The 22,846-nt window shown below is 42.1% G+C and overlaps 1 protein-coding gene across 1 annotated transcript in view; it reads right to left on the bottom strand.

Moving 5' to 3' along the window:
* Positions 1 to 605: 605 nt before the first annotated feature.
* The window catches only part of LOC126191534 (probable salivary secreted peptide), a 38,177-nt gene continuing 15,936 nt past the window's right edge, over positions 606 to 22,846 (bottom strand). Inside the window, exons 2-3 of the mRNA XM_049932438.1 lie at positions 14,610 to 14,934; positions 606 to 791 (exon numbers count right to left, since the gene is read on the bottom strand). Coding sequence (XP_049788395.1) covers positions 14,614 to 14,934 — 321 coding nt within the window. The 3' untranslated portion in view covers positions 606 to 791; positions 14,610 to 14,613. The remainder of the gene's footprint in view (positions 792 to 14,609; positions 14,935 to 22,846) is intronic.

Below are 22,846 nucleotides of genomic sequence, written 5' to 3'. Positions count from 1 at the left end.
CACTCTCAATCGGATAAGAAATTTTCTGGAAGCGCTATGTTTTGTATTTATGGACCTGTTCAGTTTCGCTGTAGTTTGGGTTCCTTGTTCAGTGGATGGACTTAGATCAGAAGAAGTCAAGGGAATACCACTTCCACTAAGATCCTGTCTAGTGAAGCACTGTGGATTTCAAACCAACCTTCTAGATGAAGACAGACTTAGTTTTAATGTACTCCACACTGCAAACCGAGCCAGCATTCACGTTGTGCTTCGCTCAAAACAAGAAGCGGATGTCACTATCCCCATCATACTTAATTAAGAGCAACCGTTGCGTTTGATCACACCGTGAAAATGTATGTGGGTAATTGGTTTTTCAGAATAAAACTCTATGACGAAAGCTCAGTAATGCTGGAATATAACTCTGTTTCATACAGTAATAATAAGAAAGTTCTCTTTTATTGCATGAGGAAATGTCCCCATCTGTCATTTATTACGTCGACGTGGAAGCTTGACCAGCTAAGTAATTGAGTATCGGTGATTGGCGTTGACGCAATAAACCAGCATGTGACATATCTGGGCTTTATATAGTCACATTCTGTGGCAAGGCAAGGAAGGAATGCTTTCTTAAATAAAAATGACTTTATTATAATACAACAAAAACATGCAGCAATAACAAAAGCTGGCTTCTTTATGTAAATAAATCAACAACAGTTTCATAAAATTATGTTGAGTCAGTTGGCATCGTTGTCCTTGGAAGATATCGCACGTCGTCAGTAGGTAAGAAGAAATGTCTGAAACCCTCTGTTATTGACCTGAAACATAGACACAACATATTCGAGCAAATTTCAAATATTACTTCAGTACTACAGTTTATTAAATTAAGGTTTTAAGTGGCTACACATTTGTATAACAACGCAGGATGAATATTGCTGACAAGAAGTAAGCCTACTCAGAGAAACCATTATTTACAATGACTCATATAAATTTTATAATTCAGATATACTATAACTTGGTGAAGGTATTTGTCTCCATTTACAAACAGTGACATATATTATCTGTGAAATGACGGGAAACACCTGTCTTCTACCTCTTCATCCGTCCAATTAAAGATTCTAATTTTTATTAAAATGTAATTGCTCATGTTATTGTCTCTACTCAATCAGCTACAATGCATTTTCTAATATAGGCCTGGCAGGTACATTTCTTGTAAAATAACTTTGAAGATCTCCTGTTTAAATACACATCTTCCTGCGTAATGCGGAAATTACTTTTGGTATTACCGGGTTAAGACTGGATTAGAAAAAAATTCTTCGATTACGGCCACCTATGGGCCACATGAGGCAGCTCCCTCATGATTTTTTCCTTCTTTCCTGATTTTCGGTTTTTCCCGTACTTCTTCTTTCTGTCAAGGTTTTTTTTCCCTTCTTTCATTTGTCCATACAGTGATGCAGTTTCTGACCTTTTCCTGAAAACCTTCGAACTTCCTAATCACGTCTTGAAAACTTGCTTTGTCTAGAAATCTGCTTTCGTAATGTTAATTTCTGCTACGTCCATTTTCACTTCCCTAAACCAACTGATATGCGCTTTGGGATTTTTGTCGAAACTGTCAAATATTTTTAGTGGATTTCTCCGGGTACATCCGAACCAAGTGGCCATAAAACGAAATTCTTCTGTTTCTGAGGAGATCAGATAGTTTTTACAGATTTGGTGTAGATTTTTTCCTTACTTCTTCTCATCCACGTGCTCGCAACTTTCCCGTGTCCCTTTCTATTCTGGTACTGAAATTACAAGGTGTGTTCAAAGTAAGTTGGTCATATTCAGGACTCCAATAAACCATATTATTCCCCACCCTTTTAGCTACGAAACCCTGTTTCAATGTAATCTCCGTTCAATGCAAACGGCCTTATGCCACATTACTGGGAGGGTCTGTATGTCGGCATGGTACCGCTCGACTGGTCGACGTCGAAGCCAACGTACTGCTGCGTCAATAACACCCCCCCCCCCCCCCAATCAATTACGTACTGCTTCCGCGGAATGCATCCTTTGTTGGGCCAAACAGAAGGGAGTCGGAAGGTGTGAGATCTGTGCTGAAGGATGGACAAGGAAGAACAGTCCAATGAAGTTCTGTGAGCTACTCTCGGGTGCGCAGACTTGTGTGAGGCCTTGTCACGGAGAAGTTAATTCTATCGCGTCTAATGTTAGTGTCCGCATGTTCCAACGTTGCAGGAGTCACAGCTGTGTGCGGCCGGCGGTCAAGGGTGGGGGATCTCTACAGGTTATCGCGACCTTGTTGTTGCAATGATGACAGACGTCTCGCCCAACGACTCACTGTGCTTTTGTTCAATGCCAGATCTACAAAGTGCCTATGAATATCTGCGATACTCTTGTTTTCCGTCAAAAGAAAGTCAGTGCAGCTCTCAGCCTGGAACACACCTTCGTTGCAGACTCCACTTTGAAGGCCAGGTATAGCGCCGCCACCAGTGGAAATTCATGAAACTACAGGGACTGAAGCAGGAACATTCCACTATGTCCAACAACAAATTTCGCATTTTTTAAGTTGAAACTGACCGAGAAATAAAATATGTTTTACTGCTTATTGAAAGTCATTCGTATAAGATTGTTGTTGTTGTGGTCTTCAGTCCTGAGACTGGTTTGATGCAGCTCTGCATGCTACTCTATCCTGTGCAAGCATCTTCATCTCCCAGTACCTACTGCAACCTACATCCTTCTGAATCTGCTTAGTGTATTCATCTCTTGGTCTCCCCCTACGATTTTTACCCTCCACGCTGCCCTCCAATACTAAATTGGTGATCCCTTGATGCCTCAGAACATGTCCTACCAACCGATCCCTTCTTCTGGTCAAGTTGTGCCATAAACTTCTCTTCTCCCCAATCCTATTCAATACTTCCTCATTAGTTACGTGATCTACCCATCTAATCTTCAGCATTCTTCTGTAGCACCACATTTCAAAAGCTTCTATTCTCTTCTTGTCCAAAGTATTTACTGTCCATGTTTCACTTCCATACATGGCTACACTCCATACAAATACTTTCAGAAATGACTTCCTCACACTTAAATCTACACTCGATGTTAACAAATTTCTCTTCTTCAGAAACGCTTTCCTTGCCATTGCCAGTCTACATTTTATATCCTCTCTACTTCGACCATCATCAGTTATTTTGCTCCCCAAATAGCAAAACTCCTTTACTACTTTAAGTGTCTCATTTCCTAATCTAATACCCTCAACATCACCCGACTTAATTTGGCTACATTCCATTATCCTTGTTTTCTGATAACGAAAGTCTGGGTCACCAAAGCGGAACTTACATGTAATTTCCACATTTAAGACATTGTTAGTTTATTCATTCACGTGTTCGGTTTCGAGATATCCAGTCTCATTATGAAACGGTTTATGGGTAATCGTGTCGGATGGAGACGAAACTGAAAGTAACTTCAGTGTCCAATTTACAGAACACATCGACGTTTACCGATACAACAAAACCTGACTGATCAGTAGTAGCAATAGATATCAAAGACACACGACATGAATTTGAAAGCTTGAACAATAATCTAAAAATAGTGCATAAATTATAGAGAGGCCATAAGATAGACCTGTATGAAGCCGTTGAGGTTTTCTTATACAACAAGCAGATTGGAAAACTACTACTGAATGAAAAAGCCGAACACAAATCAATTTCTTTAAAACATTTTCAAACATGTTTATGTTGTACCAGTAAAATGTAAACAACAATTACGTAAACTACCTCTACTTTTAATTTTCACTTCATAATGTTTGTAAATATACTGAGGTGACATAATTCATGGGATACTTCCTAATGTCGTGTGGGACTTCCTTCTGCCCGTCGTAGTGCAGCAACGCGGCACGGCTTGGACTCAACGAGTTGATGGAAGTCCTATGCAGAAATACTGAGCCATCTGCCTCTACAGGCGTCCACAATTCCGAAAGTGCTGGCGGTGCAGGATTTTGTGCACGAACTGATCTCTCGATTATGTCCCATAAATGTTCGATGGGATTCAAGTCGGGCGACCTGGTTGGCAAAATCATTGGCTCGAATTGTCCACAATGTTTTTCAAACCGGTCGCGAACAATTGTAGCCCAGTGACACGATGTATTTTCATCCATAAAAATTCCATCGTTGTTTGGGAACACGAAGTCCATGAATGGGTGCAAATGGTCTCCTAGTAGCCGAACATAGCCATTCCCAGTCAGTGATGGGTTCAGTAGAATCAGAGTCAATTCCATATAAACACAGCCCACACCATTTGGAGCCTCCACCAGCTGGCACAGCGCCTTTTTGACAACCTGGGTCATGGCTTGGTGAGGTCTGCACCACACTGACAACCTACGATCAGATGTTACCAACTGAAGTCGGGACTCATCCGACTAGGCCACGATTTTCCAGTCGTCTTCGGTCTAACCGACATGACACGAGCCCAGGAGAGGCGATGCAGTCGATGTCGTGCTGTTACCAAGGGGACTCGGAGTCGATCGTCTGATGGCATAGCCCATTAACGCCAAATTTCACCGCACTGTTCTAACGGATAAGTTCGCCGTACGTCCCACATTGATTTCTGTGGTTATTTCACGCAGTGCTGATTTCTACTGACACAGAACACTCTAAGCAAACGCCGCCGCTTTCGGTTGTTCAGTGAAGACCGTCGGCCACTGCGTTGTCCGTGGTGAGAGGTACAGGGTTATTACAAATGATTGAAGCGATTTCACAGCTCTACAATAACTTTATTATTTGAAATATTTTCACAATGCTTTGCACACACATACAAAAACTCAAAAAGTTTTTTTAGGCATTCACAAATGTTCGATATGTGCCCCTTTAGTGATTCGGCAGACATCAAGCCGATAATCAAGTTCCTCCCACACTCGGCGCAGCATGTCCCCATCAGTGAGTTCGAAAGCATCGTTGATGCGAGCTCGCAGTTCTGGCACGTTTCTTGGTAGAGGAGATTTAAACACTGAATGTTTCACATAACCCCACAGAAATAAATCGCTTGGGGTTAAGTCGGGAGAGCGTGGAGGCCATGACATGAATTGCTGATCATGATCTCCACCACGACCGATCCATCGGTTTTCCAATCTCCTGTTTAAGAAATGCCGAACAACATGATGCAAGTGCGGTGGAGCACCATCCTGTTGAAAGATGAAGTCGACGCTGTCGGTCTCCAGTTGTGGCATGAGCCAATTTTCCAGCATGTCCAGATACACGTGTCCTGTAACGTTTTTATCGCAGAAGAAAAAAACGGCCGTAAACTTTAAAGCGTGAGATTGCACAAAACACGTTAACTTTTGGTGAATTGCGAATTTGCTGCACGAATGCGTGAGGATTCTCTACCGCCCAGATTCGCACATTGTGTCTGTTCACTTCACCATTAACAAAAAATGTTGCTTCATCACTGAAAACAAGTTTCGCACTGAACGCATCCTCTTCCATGAGCTGTTGCAACCGCGCCGAAAATTCAAAGCGTTTGACTTTGTCATCGGGTGTCAGGGCTTGTAGCAATTGTAAACGGTAAGGCTTCTGCTTTAGCCTTTTCCGTAAGATTTTCCAAACCGTCGGCGATGGTACGTTTAGCTCCCTGCTTGCTTTATTCGTCGACTTCCGCGGGCTACGCGTGAAACTTGCCCGCACGCGTTCAACCGTTTCTTCGCTCACTGCAGGCCGACCCGTACATTTCCCCTTACAGAGGCATCCAGAAGCTTTAAACTGCGCATACCATCGCCGAATGGAGTTAGCAGTTGGTGGATCTTTGTTGAACTTCGTCCTGAAGTGTCGTTGCACTGTTATGACTGACTGATGTGAGTGCATTTCAAGCACGACATACGCTTTCTCGGCTCCTGTCGCCATTTTGTCTCACTGCGCTCTCGAGCGCTCTGGCGGCAGAAACCTGAAGTGCGGCTTCAGACGAACAAAACTTTATGAATTTTTCTACGTATCTGTAGTGTGTCGTGACCATATGTCAATGAATGGAGCTACAGTGAATTTATGAAATCGCTTCAATCATTTGTAATAGCCCTGTAATGGCTGAACTTTGGGATTGCCGGCACACTTTTGATGCTTTGGATCTCAGAATATTGAATTCCTCTAACGATTTCGGAAGTGGAATGTCCCATGCGTCTAGCTCTAAATACTATTGCGCGTTCAAAGTCTGTTAATTCCCGTCGTGTGACCAAAATCACATCGGAATCTTTTGCACAAGAATCATCTGAGTACAACTGTGAGCTCCGTCAATTCGCTGCCATTTTATACCTTGTGTACACAATACTACCACCACATGCATAGATGCATATGACTATTCCGTGACTTTTGTCGCCTCAGCGTCACATTGATTACATGATGCAATAATATAAAATTGCCGAAGTGGGTGGATCCAAATTACAGATTTCCAGTAAGTTTTCATTTTTTAAATTAAAATAACTCACATTGTTGTATTACCATGTCGAGATAAGAATACATAACATTAATATATCTTCATACCTTCGAAGTGACTGTTGCCCTATGATGAGTGTCTTTGTGAAAGCTAACACAGAGCCTGTGAGACTTGTAAATATTGCTAGATTGACAAGAGTGTTGTGACAGACACATGGAGCTCGCTATGGCAGCAAAAAACAAATATAATCTCTAAGGTGTACAGTAACTACAGAAAAATGTATAAATCATTTCAGTGCTGTAAATAACGCAGCTCTTATCTACCATTGCACGATGGCACGCGACCTGCCTACCACAGCGCTGTTTGCCAGACAACACATGTGTCTGTCACAAACAAAGTTACCAATGTAAAAGTACCCTTAGCCACATATAGCTGAGGGAATGATCGTCGAAAAGCGTGCTAGTGGCAAAATAAAAATAAAGGTGACTGAAGGAGTGTGCCAATTATTGCTAAAGATGATGTGGTCTTCCATTTCTCGACAATGACGTTTAGGGAAGGTTTTATTACCATTGGCTCCATTCTCGCATGAAACACGGAAAAATTGTCCTAATGTCTTCATAAGACAGATTTCCCGAAACTGTCTCGTATCGATTTGGAGTTTCGTGCGACTATCTTTTAACTCATTTCTCCAGTGAGTGCCAATACAGAACCGCTGTCAACTTCCCTCATTTTTGTGTCAACAAACGTCCAACTGTTTGAATAAAAAGTTTTGTTATAGCAGGACACTTTTCTTCATTCGTTTCTACGAAGCCAGTGACACCTGTCTTTTACGACAGTCGCGAACAAATAACTCTGCGTTGCAACTTCATAGTTTGAACGAAACAGCTGCAAGAATCACGCTTTCAGATAGTTACTGCCCTCAACAAAATCAATTAGGTCCTCATATTCGCTACGTTGGCGTGAGATTTATGCAAGTGCAAACCTGGATCGTAATTACAAGTGAATGCTTTGACTCCATTACGCATTTTGTAAGGTTTCTAGTTTATTTTTGGTATTCAAGGAAAGAGATATGAGCTTTATATTTTCATTAGATGTGTGATGTTTCATGTTTGTACTCCATACATTTTCTGTAGACGATATGTTACGCCAGAGAAGTCCTGAATACGAGCACTGTGATCTTTGGTTGCAAGTAGGATTGTCGTTGCGGTACGACACAAACGTACAGAAGGATGAACTGTGAACTATGATTTGCTAAAGATTAATTAGACAAGTGAAGATAATGAGGTAAAGTCAAATTTCTTGCTTGTGTGTAGTTATGATGTTTGAATAACGGAAGGTTTTAGGGGAATTTTTCTTTATTGGTTTGGGTTAGTCAGTTTTATAGTTCCGACGTGAGTAAGTAATCGGTGACATGGCTTCCACTTGGAGGTTACACGTTATACTACTCGTTTATCATTTTCAGAAATTAATTATTTGGGAGAGTAAAATTTGTTATAAAGGATAAATTGTGTAACGATGATTGTAATAGTCAGACAATGAGTCTGTTTTTGCTATACAGTTTTTTAAAGGTAAGTTACTTTGAATCATTTCGCGAATTGATATTCCACCACCGTCTCCTCACGAAGGAATTTTCACATTTTCTGGTTGTGTGTGTCAGTGCACTGCACAGAGCGGAACACAGTTTCTTAAAAAGTGCAGCACGGATCTTTAGAACAGTTGCACGTTCTCGCATTGCGCTGCGCAAGCTGTCTTCTTTCCTATTTAACTTGCTTGCTGCTGCCCTGCATATTTTATGTTCGTCATGCTGCTGCCCTGCATATTTTATGTTCGTCACTTCGAACAGTACCGAGTTTCCATTGCCACAGCTAAGCTATACGAAATTTGTTAGAGCCAGTTTTACAGTACAGACAGATTACGGTTGGGACCTTCATAGTTAGCTTTTTCTTTTTCAAAATTCATTACTAGGCCAGTGTAAGCAAAATTTGGTTCAGATTTCATTTCATATACAGACAGTCTTATTCTCACAGTGCAGTGTTACATTTGCGTGTGTACCATTCAGGGTGCGTACGTTAATTGACAGGAGGTTTTAGAGAAATATTTTGTAATTCATTCTTTCAACATTCAGTTAGTAATTATATGTAGCATTTTCATTTTCTTGACTTTGTGTGTTGGAATCGCAAGTCACATATTGTGACGTCAGCGTTGTAGCACTCTTCCTGCACAATACGTGGTTTCACAGGAAAGCTTATTTAGTTTACAGTTTGATTTTCTAATTACTTTGGCACAGTTACTTGAAAATACAGTTACAGAGTTTCGGTTTCCGAACCTGCGCAACCAGCATTGTTCGGAACACAGAGACCCGATTTTTAAAGATTAGTAGTTTCAGTTCAGGAGATTAAACACAGAAAAGCCACAAAACTCACATCACTTTTCTTGAATACCAAAAATGAACTAGAAATCTTACAATTTATTACGGCTGTTTGCTCGAACTGGGGCGATGGATTTAGACATCAGACGAGATCCGCATACGCAGTGTAACCTGAGAGACACCGGTGGAGCGGGTGCTTCTGTCGGCAGAGAGCAGTCCGCAACACCTGCGTCCAACTGCCTGCTGCCTGCGACGCCTCGCACCTTCAGTGCCGAAATCCTGCGCTATCTCACTTCGGACACGAGACAGCTCTCCCTATCAGCTCCGGGCCACTCGATAGCGGCATCGCTTCAATGAGTACGACCCGTGCGCTTGTTGACACTCAGTATGGACGAGAGGTGTGAACGGGCTCGCCTCCCACCGGACTGACGCTGTCGCTAAGTGCAGAGACTGCACGACACACTGTTGCGCTATCGGTCGCTGAGGCGCGCTTTGCCTTTCGTTTGCTGAGAAGCCGGAGTAGAATTACTATATAACACATATTCAGAGAAATCCTTTTCCCGTGTGTTTTTTATTAATGCTGTAATAATCATGTTTACGCAGACTGCGTTCGTGGCAGCATATTGAAATGCCAAACAAACACACATTTCCTAATCAGTCATAACTTTAATATTTACTGTAGCAACGCTTTCCGGTTGCTCTAATTTCAGGCAGTGTTTAGATCTGCAGCAACACTGTAGGGAAAGTGGCTCTGTCAAATATTTGTAAAAACTATAGAAATTGATCTCTGTAAGTTCAGCTGCGTCAGGTGGTTTAACAAAATATTACATTACTTTTCCGAACTGATTGGCATTTTGTAGCCTCATCGTATCTTTGTTGCGTACTTTCTTTGACAGTTAACCTTTTCAGTGACGAAAGATCGTTTTCCAACATTACACTGAATTGGGAATAGCAACGAATATGTCTGCTCCATTTACTGTGTATTTAGAGGTCTAACATGAGGTATGGGGGTGGTATATATTCATATCAGTGGATGAGGAGGAAAACGATTATACATGACAATTCAAGTTGCTTGCCGGCGGTATTAGTTACCAGTGTTAGTAAAAGGATTGCACTCGATAATGTCTACAAATCTGTACCAGTACATTACACTTTTCTTTCGTATTGTGGTTTAAACAGATTCTTACGAAAATGAGTGGAATCGCTTTTACATTATTTCACGAATGCATGTTTGTGTATAACTGAGGCAAGTTCTTTGATTATTTATACAATTACATCTTACAAACCATTTTAAATACAGAACAACTCAAAATAAAATAGCGATATCAAAAGGGGTGTAAGTATTTAACGCATAGCGATACGTCGATAAAAATTACAGAGAATGTAAAAGAAAGTACAAAATTTCGATGGTTGCGCATGCGCAGTCAATCTGAAGCAGGCGGATATGCGATGATGCGTTCGATTCCGCTTCATAAGTGGAAGTGGCGGGCCCCGTACAAAAGGCACTGTGCCTGTTCTAACTTAACAATTGTCATTTTGTCATCAGGTGCACTGAAGATTTCATCAGCGATACAATGAAGCACCTTCAAATCACAAAGACGTTTGCAAATGGCAAGTACAGTTTGAAGAAGCAGGTTGTTTGAGCAAAGAAAAAAATACAGACAGGCCTCCTGTATCACCACGAAACGCCGAAAGTATTAGCCTTTCGTTTGGAGACAGTCCACGGAAATCGTTCGAAGATAGCGAGGATCTACAGACCCCCCACAGTTTCCTCCAGTAATAAACTGGTGCTCCCTTGACGTCTCAGAATGTGTCCTACCATCCGTCCCGGAAGCGGTCGCGTTAATACGAGCAAGTGACCGGGCGGATACGACTGTTTCAGCGCAGTTAGTGGACAGACTTCGTCTGATACAAGTTTTCTAAATACGCCCAGTTGAATTCCGCGAGAACAACTCTGCATTTCTTCAAAATGTTCCCATTTAAGTTTGCTGATCACCATTATCGCACAAGCGCTTCTGAATTCGTTCAATGGCTGTTGTCATGCCTAAGTTACAGGGACTCAGAACGCTGGAGCAGCACTCTAGTATCGGGCACGCCACCATGCTGTCGCCGATTTTCTTTAAGGATACACTACGTTTTCAATAGAAGACAATCCAAAGTATTCAATTTGCCTCCGCTGCAAGTGAGTTCGTCGCATTTCATTTGGCCTCTTACTATTTATTTAATAAAATTGCAGCCAAATAGCCATATACAGTTACTTTGCTTAACATTTTACATTTACATTTTACATTTTTGCATATTCATTTAACGATTTCACTCTTTTACTGCACAGTTCTATGTGATATCGTTCACAGGCTTTGTTACACAGTTCACATACACATGTTGCGGTTGGGTCGTGATAAGTTTTGTTTTTGCAGATTAGATGATGAAAGCCGTGAGTAGAAAGTCTAGTTACAACATGTCGCTGTTCGAAGTTTGGTGCTGTCCATGAACGGTTCCTCATTGCTTCGGTGCCGTAAAACTCCGGCCATATTTTTTCTCGTTTGTCCTCCATGATCTTCAGTTGCTTTCTGGAAGCCCTGGTGTGTGGCATCATATATCGAAGTCTGATGTCTTCAATTAGGAATGTCTCTCTCGCTAGCAGGTACACTAGTCTAGATCTTGTTGTCTTTGAGAGACCTAGTGCTCTTTTTAGATAGGTCGATTTTACCTTTTCTAGTGTTTCTAGATTTTTTTCTGTCAGGTGGTCCCATATAACCTCCATCTCGTAGGCCAGGATTGGCAAGATTTTTGCGTTGAATAATTTCATGGCCGTTTCTAGACTGAGTAGGCAGATGTTTTTGATGTCCTGTATTGCTATTATTACTTGGGCTGCACGTTCTGTTGTATGTTTTGTGAAGCATTTGGCTGTTGGTTGCAATGTCACTCATAGGTATTTAAAGTCTGATGAGATTTTTATTTTTTGTCCTCTGATACTGATTTCCGCATTCTTGGGTGTTTTGCCTCCTTTTCTGAAAATTACCATTTCTGTCTTTGCTATGTTTATGTGTAGTTTGTGTTCACTGCACCATCTGTCTATTACCCCTTCATATTAAAACCTGTGAGGCGCCAAACGTTTCTCACTGATTTGCTTCTGTTACGAGCATTAGCTCGCATTTATGCACATTCCATCGGAATTTCTGATATCATAGGGGGGGGGGGGGGTTGGGAAGTCGCAACAAAACGAATATTCACTTTGATGTGAAGAATGTATGAAGCTACCGACATACATCAGACTTTCGGAGAAATATCATCGACACAATTCCGAAAATTGCAAGAGCCGACAAGTGCGAGACTAATCCCATAATCAGCTCAAGAACTCATGCACCCAAGTTGCTGACAAGAATAAGAGACAAGAGACAATAACAGTGGAAGACCAAAAACGAAGTGCTCGGGTTAAAGAGGGTGTAAGACCGGGACTCAGCCTTTCGCCCCTACAGTTCAATGTACGCAGCGAAGAATCAATGAGGGAAATAAAAGTAATGTGAAGGCTGGGTTCAAAATTCAAGGTGAGAGGATATCAATGATAAGCTTTAAAAATGGTTCAAATGGCTCTAAGCACTGTGGGACTTAACATCCGAAGTCATCAGTCCCCTAGACTTACAACAAACTTGAACCTAACTAACCTAAGGACGTCACACACATCCATGCCCGAGGCAGGATTCGAACCTGCGACCCTAGCAGCAGCACGATTCCGGACTGAAGCGCCTAGAACCGCTCGGCCACAAGGCTGATAAATTCGCTGATGACTTTCCTATCCTCTGTGAAAGTGAAGAATAATTAAAAGATTTGTTGACTGGAGTGATCAGTCTAATGAATACAGAATATGGATTGAGAGGAAACCGGAAAGAGACGAAAATGATTTGAAATAACAGAAATGAGAACAGCGAGAAACTTAACGTCGACATTGCTGACCACAAAGTAGACGAAGTTAAGGAGTTGTGTTACTTTATATGCAAATATTTGAGGTGACTGGTAACAATAACTTGTTGTTTCATTCGAATTCTGCTACCATGGAAGCAAATTAATTCATTACGGAATTCATTACGATGAGGACATAAATAGCACTAGCACTAACAAAGAGGTAGTTCCTGGCCAAAAGAAGACTATTGGTATCGAACGTAGGCCTTAATTTGAGGAAGAATTTCTGAAAATGTACATTTAGAGCACAGCTTTGCATGGTAGTGAAACACGGACTTTGGGAAAACCGGAACAGAAGAGAATCGAAGCGTTTGAGATTGGTGCTACACACGAATTTTGCCGGCCGCGGTGGCCGTGCGGTTCTGGCGATGCAGTCCGGAACCGCGGGACTGCTACGGTCGCAGGTTCGAATCCTGCCTCATGCATGGGTATGTGTGATGTCCTTAGGTTAGTTAGGTTTAAGTAGTTCTAAGTTATAGGGGACTTATGACCTAAGATGTTGAGTCCTATAGTGCTCAGAGCCATTTGAACCATTTTTCAACACGAATTTTGAAAATTAGGTAGGCTGATAGGGTAAGGAATGGGGAAGTCCTGCGCAGAATTGACGAGGAAAGGAATGTATGGAAAACACTGACAAGAAGGAGGGGCAGGATTCTATGACATCTGTTAAGACATCAGGGAATAACTTCTATGGTAGTAGAAGGAGCTGTAGAGGGCAAAGACTGCAGCAAAGACAGAAATTGGAATACATCCAGCAAATTCGTGATTTCCTGTCAGGAAGGTCGCAGGTCGTAGTAATAGACGGCAAATCATCGAGTAAAACTGAAGTGATATCAGGTGTTCCCCAGGGAAGCGTCCTGGGACCTCTGCTGTTCCTGATCTATATAAATGACCTGGGTGACAATCTGAGCAGTTCTCTTAGGTTGTTCGCAGATGATGCTGTAATTTACCGTCTAGTAAGGTCATCCGAAGACCAGTATCAGTTGCAAAGCGATTTAGAAAAGATTGCTGTATGGTGTGGCAGGTGGCAGTTGACGCTAAATAACGAAAAGTGTGAGGTGATCCACATGAGTTCCAAAAGAAATCCGTTGGAATTCGATTACTCGATAAATAGTACAATTCTCAAGGCTGTCAATTCAACTAAGTACCTGGGTGTTAAAATTACGAACAACTTCAGTTGGAAAGTCCACATAGATAATATTGTGGGGAAGGCGAGCCAAAGGTTGCGTTTCATTGGCAGGACACTTAGAAGATGCAACAAGTCCACTAAAGAGACAGCTTACACCACACTCGTTCGTCCTCTGTTAGAATATTGCTGCGCGGTGTGGGATCCTTACCAGGTGGGATTGACGGAGTACATCGAAAGGGTGCAAAAAAGGGCAGCTCGTTTTGTATTATCACGTAATAGGGGAGAGAGTGTGGCAGATATGATACGCGAGTTGGGATGGAAGTCATTAAAGCAAAGACTTTTTTCGTCGCGGCGAGATCTATTTACGAAATTTCAGTCACCAACTATCTCTTCCTAATGGGAAAATATTTTGTTGAGCCCAACCTACATAGGTAGGAATGATCATCAAAATAAAATAAGAGAAATGAGAGCTCGAACTGAAAGGTTTAGGTGTTCGTTTTTCCCTCGCGCTGTTCGGGAGTGGAATGGTATAGAGATAGTATGATTGTGGTTCGATGAACCCTCTGCCAAGCACTTAAATGTGAATTGCAGAGTAATCCTGTAGATGTAGATATAACTGAGGATGTATGGTGCAAATGATGTCCGAGAAGACGAGGTTGGCGCAGGAGAGGAATTGGTGGCGGGCCGCGTCAGACCATTCAGAAGACTAACGACCCAACTGGACGCAGGAGGGTCGCTGGGTCGGGGGCTGGCTGGCGCTGTACCCACCGCGTCACTTGCCGTAGACCTCGACCAGGTGCTTGACGCCGTATCCGCGCTGCGACTTGAAGCGCAGCGACACCCGGGGCATGCCGACGCCGCCGGACGTGAGGTTGACGAAGGCGCCGTGGCCGTCCTTCTTGAGGTCGATGGCGTAGACGGCGGTGATGTTGGCCGGCCTGGGGTAGGAGTGCGGCGGCGGGTACGAGAACTCGGCCGTGACGACGCCGAAGAAGCGCGAGCCCTTGTGCACCGTCTGGCGCAGCAGCAGCCGGTCCCCGTACTGGCGCCAGCCCAGCACCAGGTTGTGCGAGCTGTTGCGCAGCGACCCCAGCTGTACCGGCAGACACACAGGCAACACGGTCAACCGAGCACCACTAAATTGTAAAGGTTCACTACAACACCAACTACTTTCATAAATACCAATGGTCTACCACAACTGTGGATACCACTGCAACAGTATGTACAGGTGGTGCATAGGAGGTTACAGAATGATGTTTTAAAAATTTGGCAGAGCTCAGATCTACATCTACATCTACATCCATACTCTGCAAGCCACCTGACGGTGTGTGGCGGAGGGTACTTTGAGTACCTCTATCGGTTCTCCCTTCTATTCCACTCGTGGAAGGAAAGATTGTCGGTATGCCTCTGTGTGGGCTCTAATCTCTCTGATTTTATCCTCATGGTCTCTTCACGAGATATACGTGGGAGGCAGCAATATACTGCTTGACTCCTCGGTGAAGGCATGTTTTCGAAACTTCAACAAAAGCCCGTACCGACCTACTGAAAGTCTCTCCTGCATGTCTTCCACTGGAGTTTATCATCTTCGTAACGCATTCGCGATTACTAAATGATCCTGTAACGAAGCGCGCTGCTCTCCTTTGGATCTTCTCTATCTCTTCTATCAACCCTACCTGGTACGGATCCCACACTGGTGAGCAATATTCAAGCAGTGGGCGAACAAGCGCACTGTAACCTGCCTCCTTTGCTTTCGGATTGCATTTCCTTAGGATTCTTCCAATGAATCTCAGTCTGGCATCTGCTTTACCGACGATCAACTTTATATGATCATTCCATTTTAAATCACTCCTAATGCCTACTCCCAGATAATTTATAGAATTAACTGCTTCCAGTTGCTGACCTGCTATATTGTAGCTAAATGATAAAGGATCTATCTTTCTATGTATTCGCAGCACATTACACTTGTCTACATTGAGATTCAATTGCCATTCCCTGCACAATGCGTCAATTCGTTTCAGCTCCTCCTGCATTTCAGTACAGTTTTCCATTGTTGCAACCTCTCGATATGCCACAGCATCATCCGCAAAGAGCCTCAGTGAACTTCCGTTGTTATCCACAAGGTCATTTATGTATATTGTGAATAGCAACGGTCCTACGACACTCCCCTGCGGCACACCTGAAATCACTCTTACTTCGGAAGACTTCTCTCCATTGAGAATGACATGCTGCGTTCTGTTATCTAGGAACTCTTCAATCCAATCACACAATTGGCCTGTTAGTCCATATGCTCCTACTTTGTTCATTAAACGACTGTGGGGAACTGTATCGAACGCCTTGCGGAAGTCAAGAAACACGGCATCTACCTGGGAACCCGTGTCTACGGCCTTCCGAGTCTCGTGGACGAATAGCGCGAGCTGGGTTTCACACGATCGTCTTTTTCGAAACCCATGCTCATTCCTACAGAGTAGATTTCTAGTCCCCAGAAAAGTCATTATACTCGGACATAATACGTCTTCCAAAATTCTACAACTGATCGACATTAGAGATATAGGTCTATAGTTCTGCACATCTGTTTGACGTCCCTTCTTGAAAACGGAGGTGACACGTGCCCTTTTCCAGTCCTTTGGAACGCTACGCTCTTCTAGAGACCTACGATACACCGCTGCAAGGAGGGGGCCAAGTTCCTTCGCGTACTCCGTGTAAAAGGGAACTGGTATCCCATCAGGCTGGACTCACATTCGGGAGGACGACGGTTCAATCCCGTCTCCAACCATGCTGATTTAGGTTTTCCGTGATTTCCCTAAATCGTATCAGGCAAATGCCGGGATGGTTCCTTTGAAAGGGCACGGCCGATTTCCTTCCCTAATCCGAGCTTACGCTCCGTCTCTAATGACCTCGTTTTCGACGGGACGTTAAACACTAACCACCTACCTATCCCATCAGGTCCAGCGGCCTTTTCCTCTTTTGAGCGATTTTAATTGTTTCTCTATCCCTCTGTCATCTATTTCGAAATCTACCATTTTTTCATCTGTGCGACAATTTAGAGAAGGAACTATAGTGCAGTCTTCCTCTGTGACACAGCTTTGGGAAAATAATGATGATCTTTGGTTTGTGGGGCGCTCAACTGCGTGGTTATCAGCGCCCGTATAAACTCACAATCTGTACACAGTCGAATCTCGCCACGTTCACTAATGATGATGAAATGATGAGGACAACTCATACACCCAGTCCCCAGGCAGAGAAAATCCCCAACCCGGCCGGGAAGCAAACCTGGGACCCCGTGATCCAGAGGAAGCAATGTTAGCCACTCGACCAGAAGCTGCGGACGCAGAGTTCGGAGGATGAGACTGAGAGCATTTTGCAATAAGGAACCTATGGCCGGAAATATGAAATAAAGTTTCTACAGCACTAAGTATTTGTCTGCATTCAGTAGGCTGAATAAAAAACAATACTACTGTAATCATCTTGAAGTGTTTAGCTCATCTGTCCATGTTTGCTTACAAATAAATTTGTTTTTAGAAGGGGTCTGCCTTGAGCAAAACAATGTTTTTCCTTTCCTTCTATTATCCAGGCATGTTTCGCTGTAGTTATTCAGCATTATGAATGGGAAAATGGTCTTAACTACTTGTACACATAGGAATTTTTAAGAGACTATTTTCTCATTTGAGAAATAGACATGTTTTGTGTATAGAATTTTAAACCACACACTGTGGTTTTGCAGTTACTTTTCTTTCACAGTTTTTCATCTGCAGCCATATAAAACATAATGTCGAAAGCTTTTATACCTCGAAATTTTACGACTGGGAATATTCTAGTGAGGCCTAACATTAATTGATACTGTGTGTGTGTGTGTGTGTGTGTATGTGTGTGTGCGTGTGTGTGTGTGTGTGTGTAAGAGGGTGAGTGTGTGCTCGCACGTGTTTACATCATACGTTGGTCTTACCCGATAGCTCCTTGAGGATAGAGAATAGAGTTCTGTTGCAGAGGGATGTGTCTTGGTTTATTATTTCTTTTCTTTCGACTATATCTTTTTGGACTTTGCAGTTTCCCTCCAATATATACCAACACACCCCAACAGACATCAACACCGACTTGACAGTTCTCAAGTGCAGCAACAGTTGCCCAAAAAAATTCAGGAAAACTACCAAATACAACTACAACAAACAATAAGTGAATACACAGCTCTCTGCAACGGAACTCTATTCTCTGCCCTCAAAGACTATCACAAACACAAACCCATAAACATACTCACACTCACTCGACTTCTTGAAATTTTCTAAAGTTACATTTCTTCTAGGAACTAGTCACGTGAAAACGACAAGCTGCAAATTTTTTTTATTAATATTAAATAATTTTATTAAATACTACAGTATTATGATTACTTTAGTAACATTCACTCGAAATTGTTTAGACATTTCTTTTGGAGTTTGTTATAGGATACAATATTTGCTAGAATAGATTAATAATTAAGCTAATCTCATACCCTAACTCTCGATCAGAAGACATGAGTACATTGCAGACAGTGTAAGATGACAGCTGCATTACATGTAACTTACTTGTAAACAGAATTTAACTTTCAAATTAAGTTTAATTTTTAGTAATGAACATTTATTCCTGTGTGTTATTTAGGAATAAGTAACATGTACTTCTCATAAGCCGGCATGTATTATTTCTCTATGCTACGTGCTAATATCGGGCGCAGATACCGCATCAACAGTGACCTTAGGTTGATCCGTGTTGCCGAAAACAAGTTAGACGAAAAATAAAAACGAAGAAAGAATATAAAAGAGGGCTAGTTGTGCTCTCCTTCAACAATCAGTAACTGAATAACAATCACGGAATTCAACGACATCCAGCAAGCATAAAATTACACAGAAAGAAAAAATAAGGGGCAGTCAAACTTCGTTATTGGACCTCAGTTGGCTGTTCTTGTAGACTACAGAGTTCTTTTTATTTGACAAACTGCCTGTTGGTTTCTGTCGCGGGTTCTTCAGCTGACTTTTGTCTGATGATTTTTCTGACGTTTCGCCAGCACGAGTGGCTGGCATTGTCAGAACTTCACTCCTCGCGAGGTCCAGTCCACCACCAGCAGTGGAGGTTGAAGCTCTGACGGTGTCAGTCACTCGTGCCCGTGAAACGTCAGAAAAATCACCAAACAAAAGTCTGCTGAAGAACCAGCGACAGAAGCCAACAGGCAGTCTGTCAACAAGTGGCCATGAAAGCTTCAACAAGTTTCTGCTGTTTATTTACTAGGAGTCAACACTGAGAGTACTCACAATACTTATGACGTCGGAGTTTGTCACTATATCCATCTAAGGATTCAGAATGACGTATAGCATTTATCGCCTTCCTGTTGAGGCCGCGACCAGATTCCCAACTGTGACGGTAGATGGCCTCAGCTGCATCGACTGAATGTAGTCTCTCGATGGTCCTCGAACTTTAAGGCCGCCTAATGTGCTAATGGGGGCTAACTTCAGCACCTCTCCGCCCGCGCCATTATTAGTAGTATTTAGAACCATTACGTTATAGTCCAGCAGTCGGAGAAGGGTCAGATCTGCTTTGCCTACTCTCCTCAGAAACACAGTTGAACTGCCCTAATTTTTTCAAGTTGTTGGTGTCACAAGGTTCACCTGCACGGAAAGCCGTGCGTGTTAAAGGGTGGCTTCCTGGACGGCGAGGTGCAGCGGACGCAGATCGAATTCACTTGGCGGATTAACGATAGAGGCCAGCCTGGGTGTGGTTTATAAGCGGTTTCCCACATCCTACAAGGTAAATACTGGGCTAGTATCCAAGTACCAACTGAGTTTAACGATTTACAAACATTTAGGTAATCTTACCTCAATTTCACATAAATGACACTACACGCAGACAGTTGAAAGGAAGGAAGGAAGATAGGGTTTAACGTTCCGTTGACGTCGAGGTCATTAGAGACGGAGAAAAAGCTCGGATTGTGTGAAGGATGGGGAAGGAAACTGGCAGTGCCCTTTCAAAGGAACCTACCCAGCATTTGCCGGGAGCGATTTAGGAAAATCACGGGAAACCTAAATCAGGATGGCCGGACGCGGGTTTGAACCGTCATCCTCCCGAATGCGAGTCCAGTGTGCTAACCACTGCGCCACCTCGCTCGGTGCATACAGTTGGGGCACACGTATTATGTCCCTGGGGGTACTGGGGGTAACGAGATGGCGATAGGAAGGGCATTCGGCCACCTCTTAAACTGACTGTGCCAAATCCATCAGTAACCACGCCGACCCTGCGCCGATGCGGGACAAAGGCACAAGAAAAATAAGAAGAAAAAAATAAGTTGTCGCAAGTTTCGCTTTTGACGTGTTCTTACCTCATTAAATACGTGAACTGAAGGGGTGAGAGAGGGTCCTCGACCTTACTTTTTTTCTTTTTTTTCAGAACTTCTGACAACCATGACACACTACTGGAAAAACAAGATACAAAGGATAGGTTTGTTCGCCAAGGCGTTGTTAAAGACGTATCTTATACCTATTCTGAAAACACGTTATCTGTACTATCTATATATCATGTAATGAGCACATTGATAGTCATCATACAGAGAGAGAGGGAGGGAGGGAGAGAGAGAGAGAGAGAGAGAGAGAGAGAGAGAGAGGGGCGATATGGAGGGAGGAGAGAGAGAAAATGCTGAAGCGGGCAGATCTACAATGACACAAGCTGCAGACACTGGATTGTGAGATAGAAATATAGCTGTAGCAATAGTCGCATTGATCATACTTAACCTACCGCGCCATTAGATTGCAGGCAGTTCACAACTGTTATAGTTAATTTAATTTAATTAATGCGTGTCACAGAGCAATGTTAGACGTCAGGTGCACAGATAAAGCACAAACGAAGAGTGATCTGACGAGTCCGGTGAAAAACAATCTTATGTTATTTATGAGTATGGAACAGTTTAGTACGTTTTCAGACACTAAATTGAATAAATTTGTCGTAAATTTCAGACTAGATATTGTCACAAGTGCTTGTACGGCATTGTGTTTTGTATTGTTGTGGACGAGTGTTAAACTCGGCGCTGTCTCATAGCGTAATACGAAGGCAATGTGTGAAATACGTATATCAGCTGTAGTGAGTAATTTCTTCAGTTCTCGCGATAAAGCCAAGTAGTCACAGAAAGTGTGTAAAAATATTGGATTTAAAATAGACATGAAATTGTGCAAGTGACGCAGAAATTAGGTAGAACAACTAGGACATACGTGATAAAAATGTCTACAGATTACACTGGCATTGCTAACTTATTCCATAAAAGCAATTATTGGAGCCTTTATCAGTAGTATGTGACTACTTTTGCGATTTAAAAGGTCTGGAAATATTTGCTAGTACGTCCATTTACTTGACCTTGTCAGTGGTAAAAGTATGCTTGGGTTCTCTGCTGCATAACTTGATTCCAGTAGAACATAACGGATATTTACTCCTTCTACCCAACGAAACATACGAGATTTATTTCGAAATACTGTACTTTAGAAAATCGCGTTACTTCGTTCGTTTACTATCGAAATCAAATATAATTTTATAATACTGATTTAAAGCTTCATTTTGGGTACAACTGAAGCAATTTACAGTTGATTTCGTTTATTTCGTTAAAGAGTATGGCTACAGTAATATCCTGCACGGTTGATTACTTACGCAAGACTGAAAACAATAAAATAATATATATGTCCATTGAAAATCTGAATAAGAAAATAGAAGATAAACAAAAAACTATATCCTCGACTGGAGTTTTCTTGAACCGGCGACATTACTGACAGGAACATTCAACTGTGCAGTCACGAATAATTTGAATACAAAAGGTGTAGCTTTTGCAAATATTTCGCTGGTTGCAACGATGAAATAACTAGAGAAAATTTTACCGGAAAATTTAAAAAAGACGATGGGCAAATCGTTTTCCTTGTTCAGATAACCTTGAAATTACCTCAGAAAGTTTCGGCATTTACTCTTTTCCATTTCGCTGTACCTCACAGTATGAGAACGGTACCGATTAGAAAAGATACCTGACGGGATAATGCGAAACAAGTTTGTACCGAGGTGAAAAATACTGTCATTAAAACACGTCAGTGATACGGCCATAGAAATTTGTGTATGGAATCCAATCCTGATGTTTGGCCTCCACTGGTTTGTTCACAAGCAAGTAGACTGTGTAGAGCTTAAATGCTGCCATCTGTCGACAAAAGCCGGGACCTGGGCTTTAGTACAAGCGAACTGGAAGTGTGAACGTGAGATAATCTTTGAACAGAAACACCATAGTTTAAGACCTACACCGACTGATCCTTGCTAAGGACCAAGTCACAGACTACATATATAATAATATATAATATATAATATAATATATATAATATATATATATATATAATATATATAATATATAATAAAATAATAAGAAACATTAGATTTCGATAAGGCGTCCGTTCGCTGTTGAGCGCAGAGGTCATCACATAACTTCCCAAAAAATAAATGATGTACTTTGTTCTGCCAGAAACCACAGATTCTACAAGCTAGAACGGGGAAGGGCAAAATGATTTATAAGACGTAGTCGCTAATGCGAAGTTGCCTCATTAGAATGGTGATAAAAAGTTGCACAGTGCAACAAATAATAGTTTATATTGCATCAAAAGGTAAACTATCGAAACAGTATGAAGAAGAAACAAAAATTATCGTCTGTACAAGCACAAAACAAGCTAAATGAGTTTGTCAGCTATTTGTAATCTGGGACAGAGCATGTTTTTACAGTTCTAAATAAAATTATTAGAATTAAATGTAAACATATCTGACGCCACTGGAAATTTCTCACAATGAAGCAAACGCGAAATGTGTCTAATGCAGTGTTAATCGAAATTATATCGTTGTCAGCAACCAGGGAATCGAACAAACAGATTTCACATGCTTACTGTCCTCAGTCCGTTATTTTCGATGCTCAGCCTCTACAGACGAAACTGTTCGTGGAGCAACAGATATCGGTCACATACATCTCTAGCGATTAAAAT

The sequence above is a fragment of the Schistocerca cancellata genome, chromosome 6 (genome assembly GCF_023864275.1).
Source record: "Schistocerca cancellata isolate TAMUIC-IGC-003103 chromosome 6, iqSchCanc2.1, whole genome shotgun sequence".
Taxonomy (NCBI): Eukaryota; Metazoa; Arthropoda; class Insecta; order Orthoptera; family Acrididae; genus Schistocerca; species Schistocerca cancellata.
The sequence above is the reverse complement of the archived record's forward strand: the minus strand, read 5'-3'. Positions and strand labels throughout refer to the sequence as shown.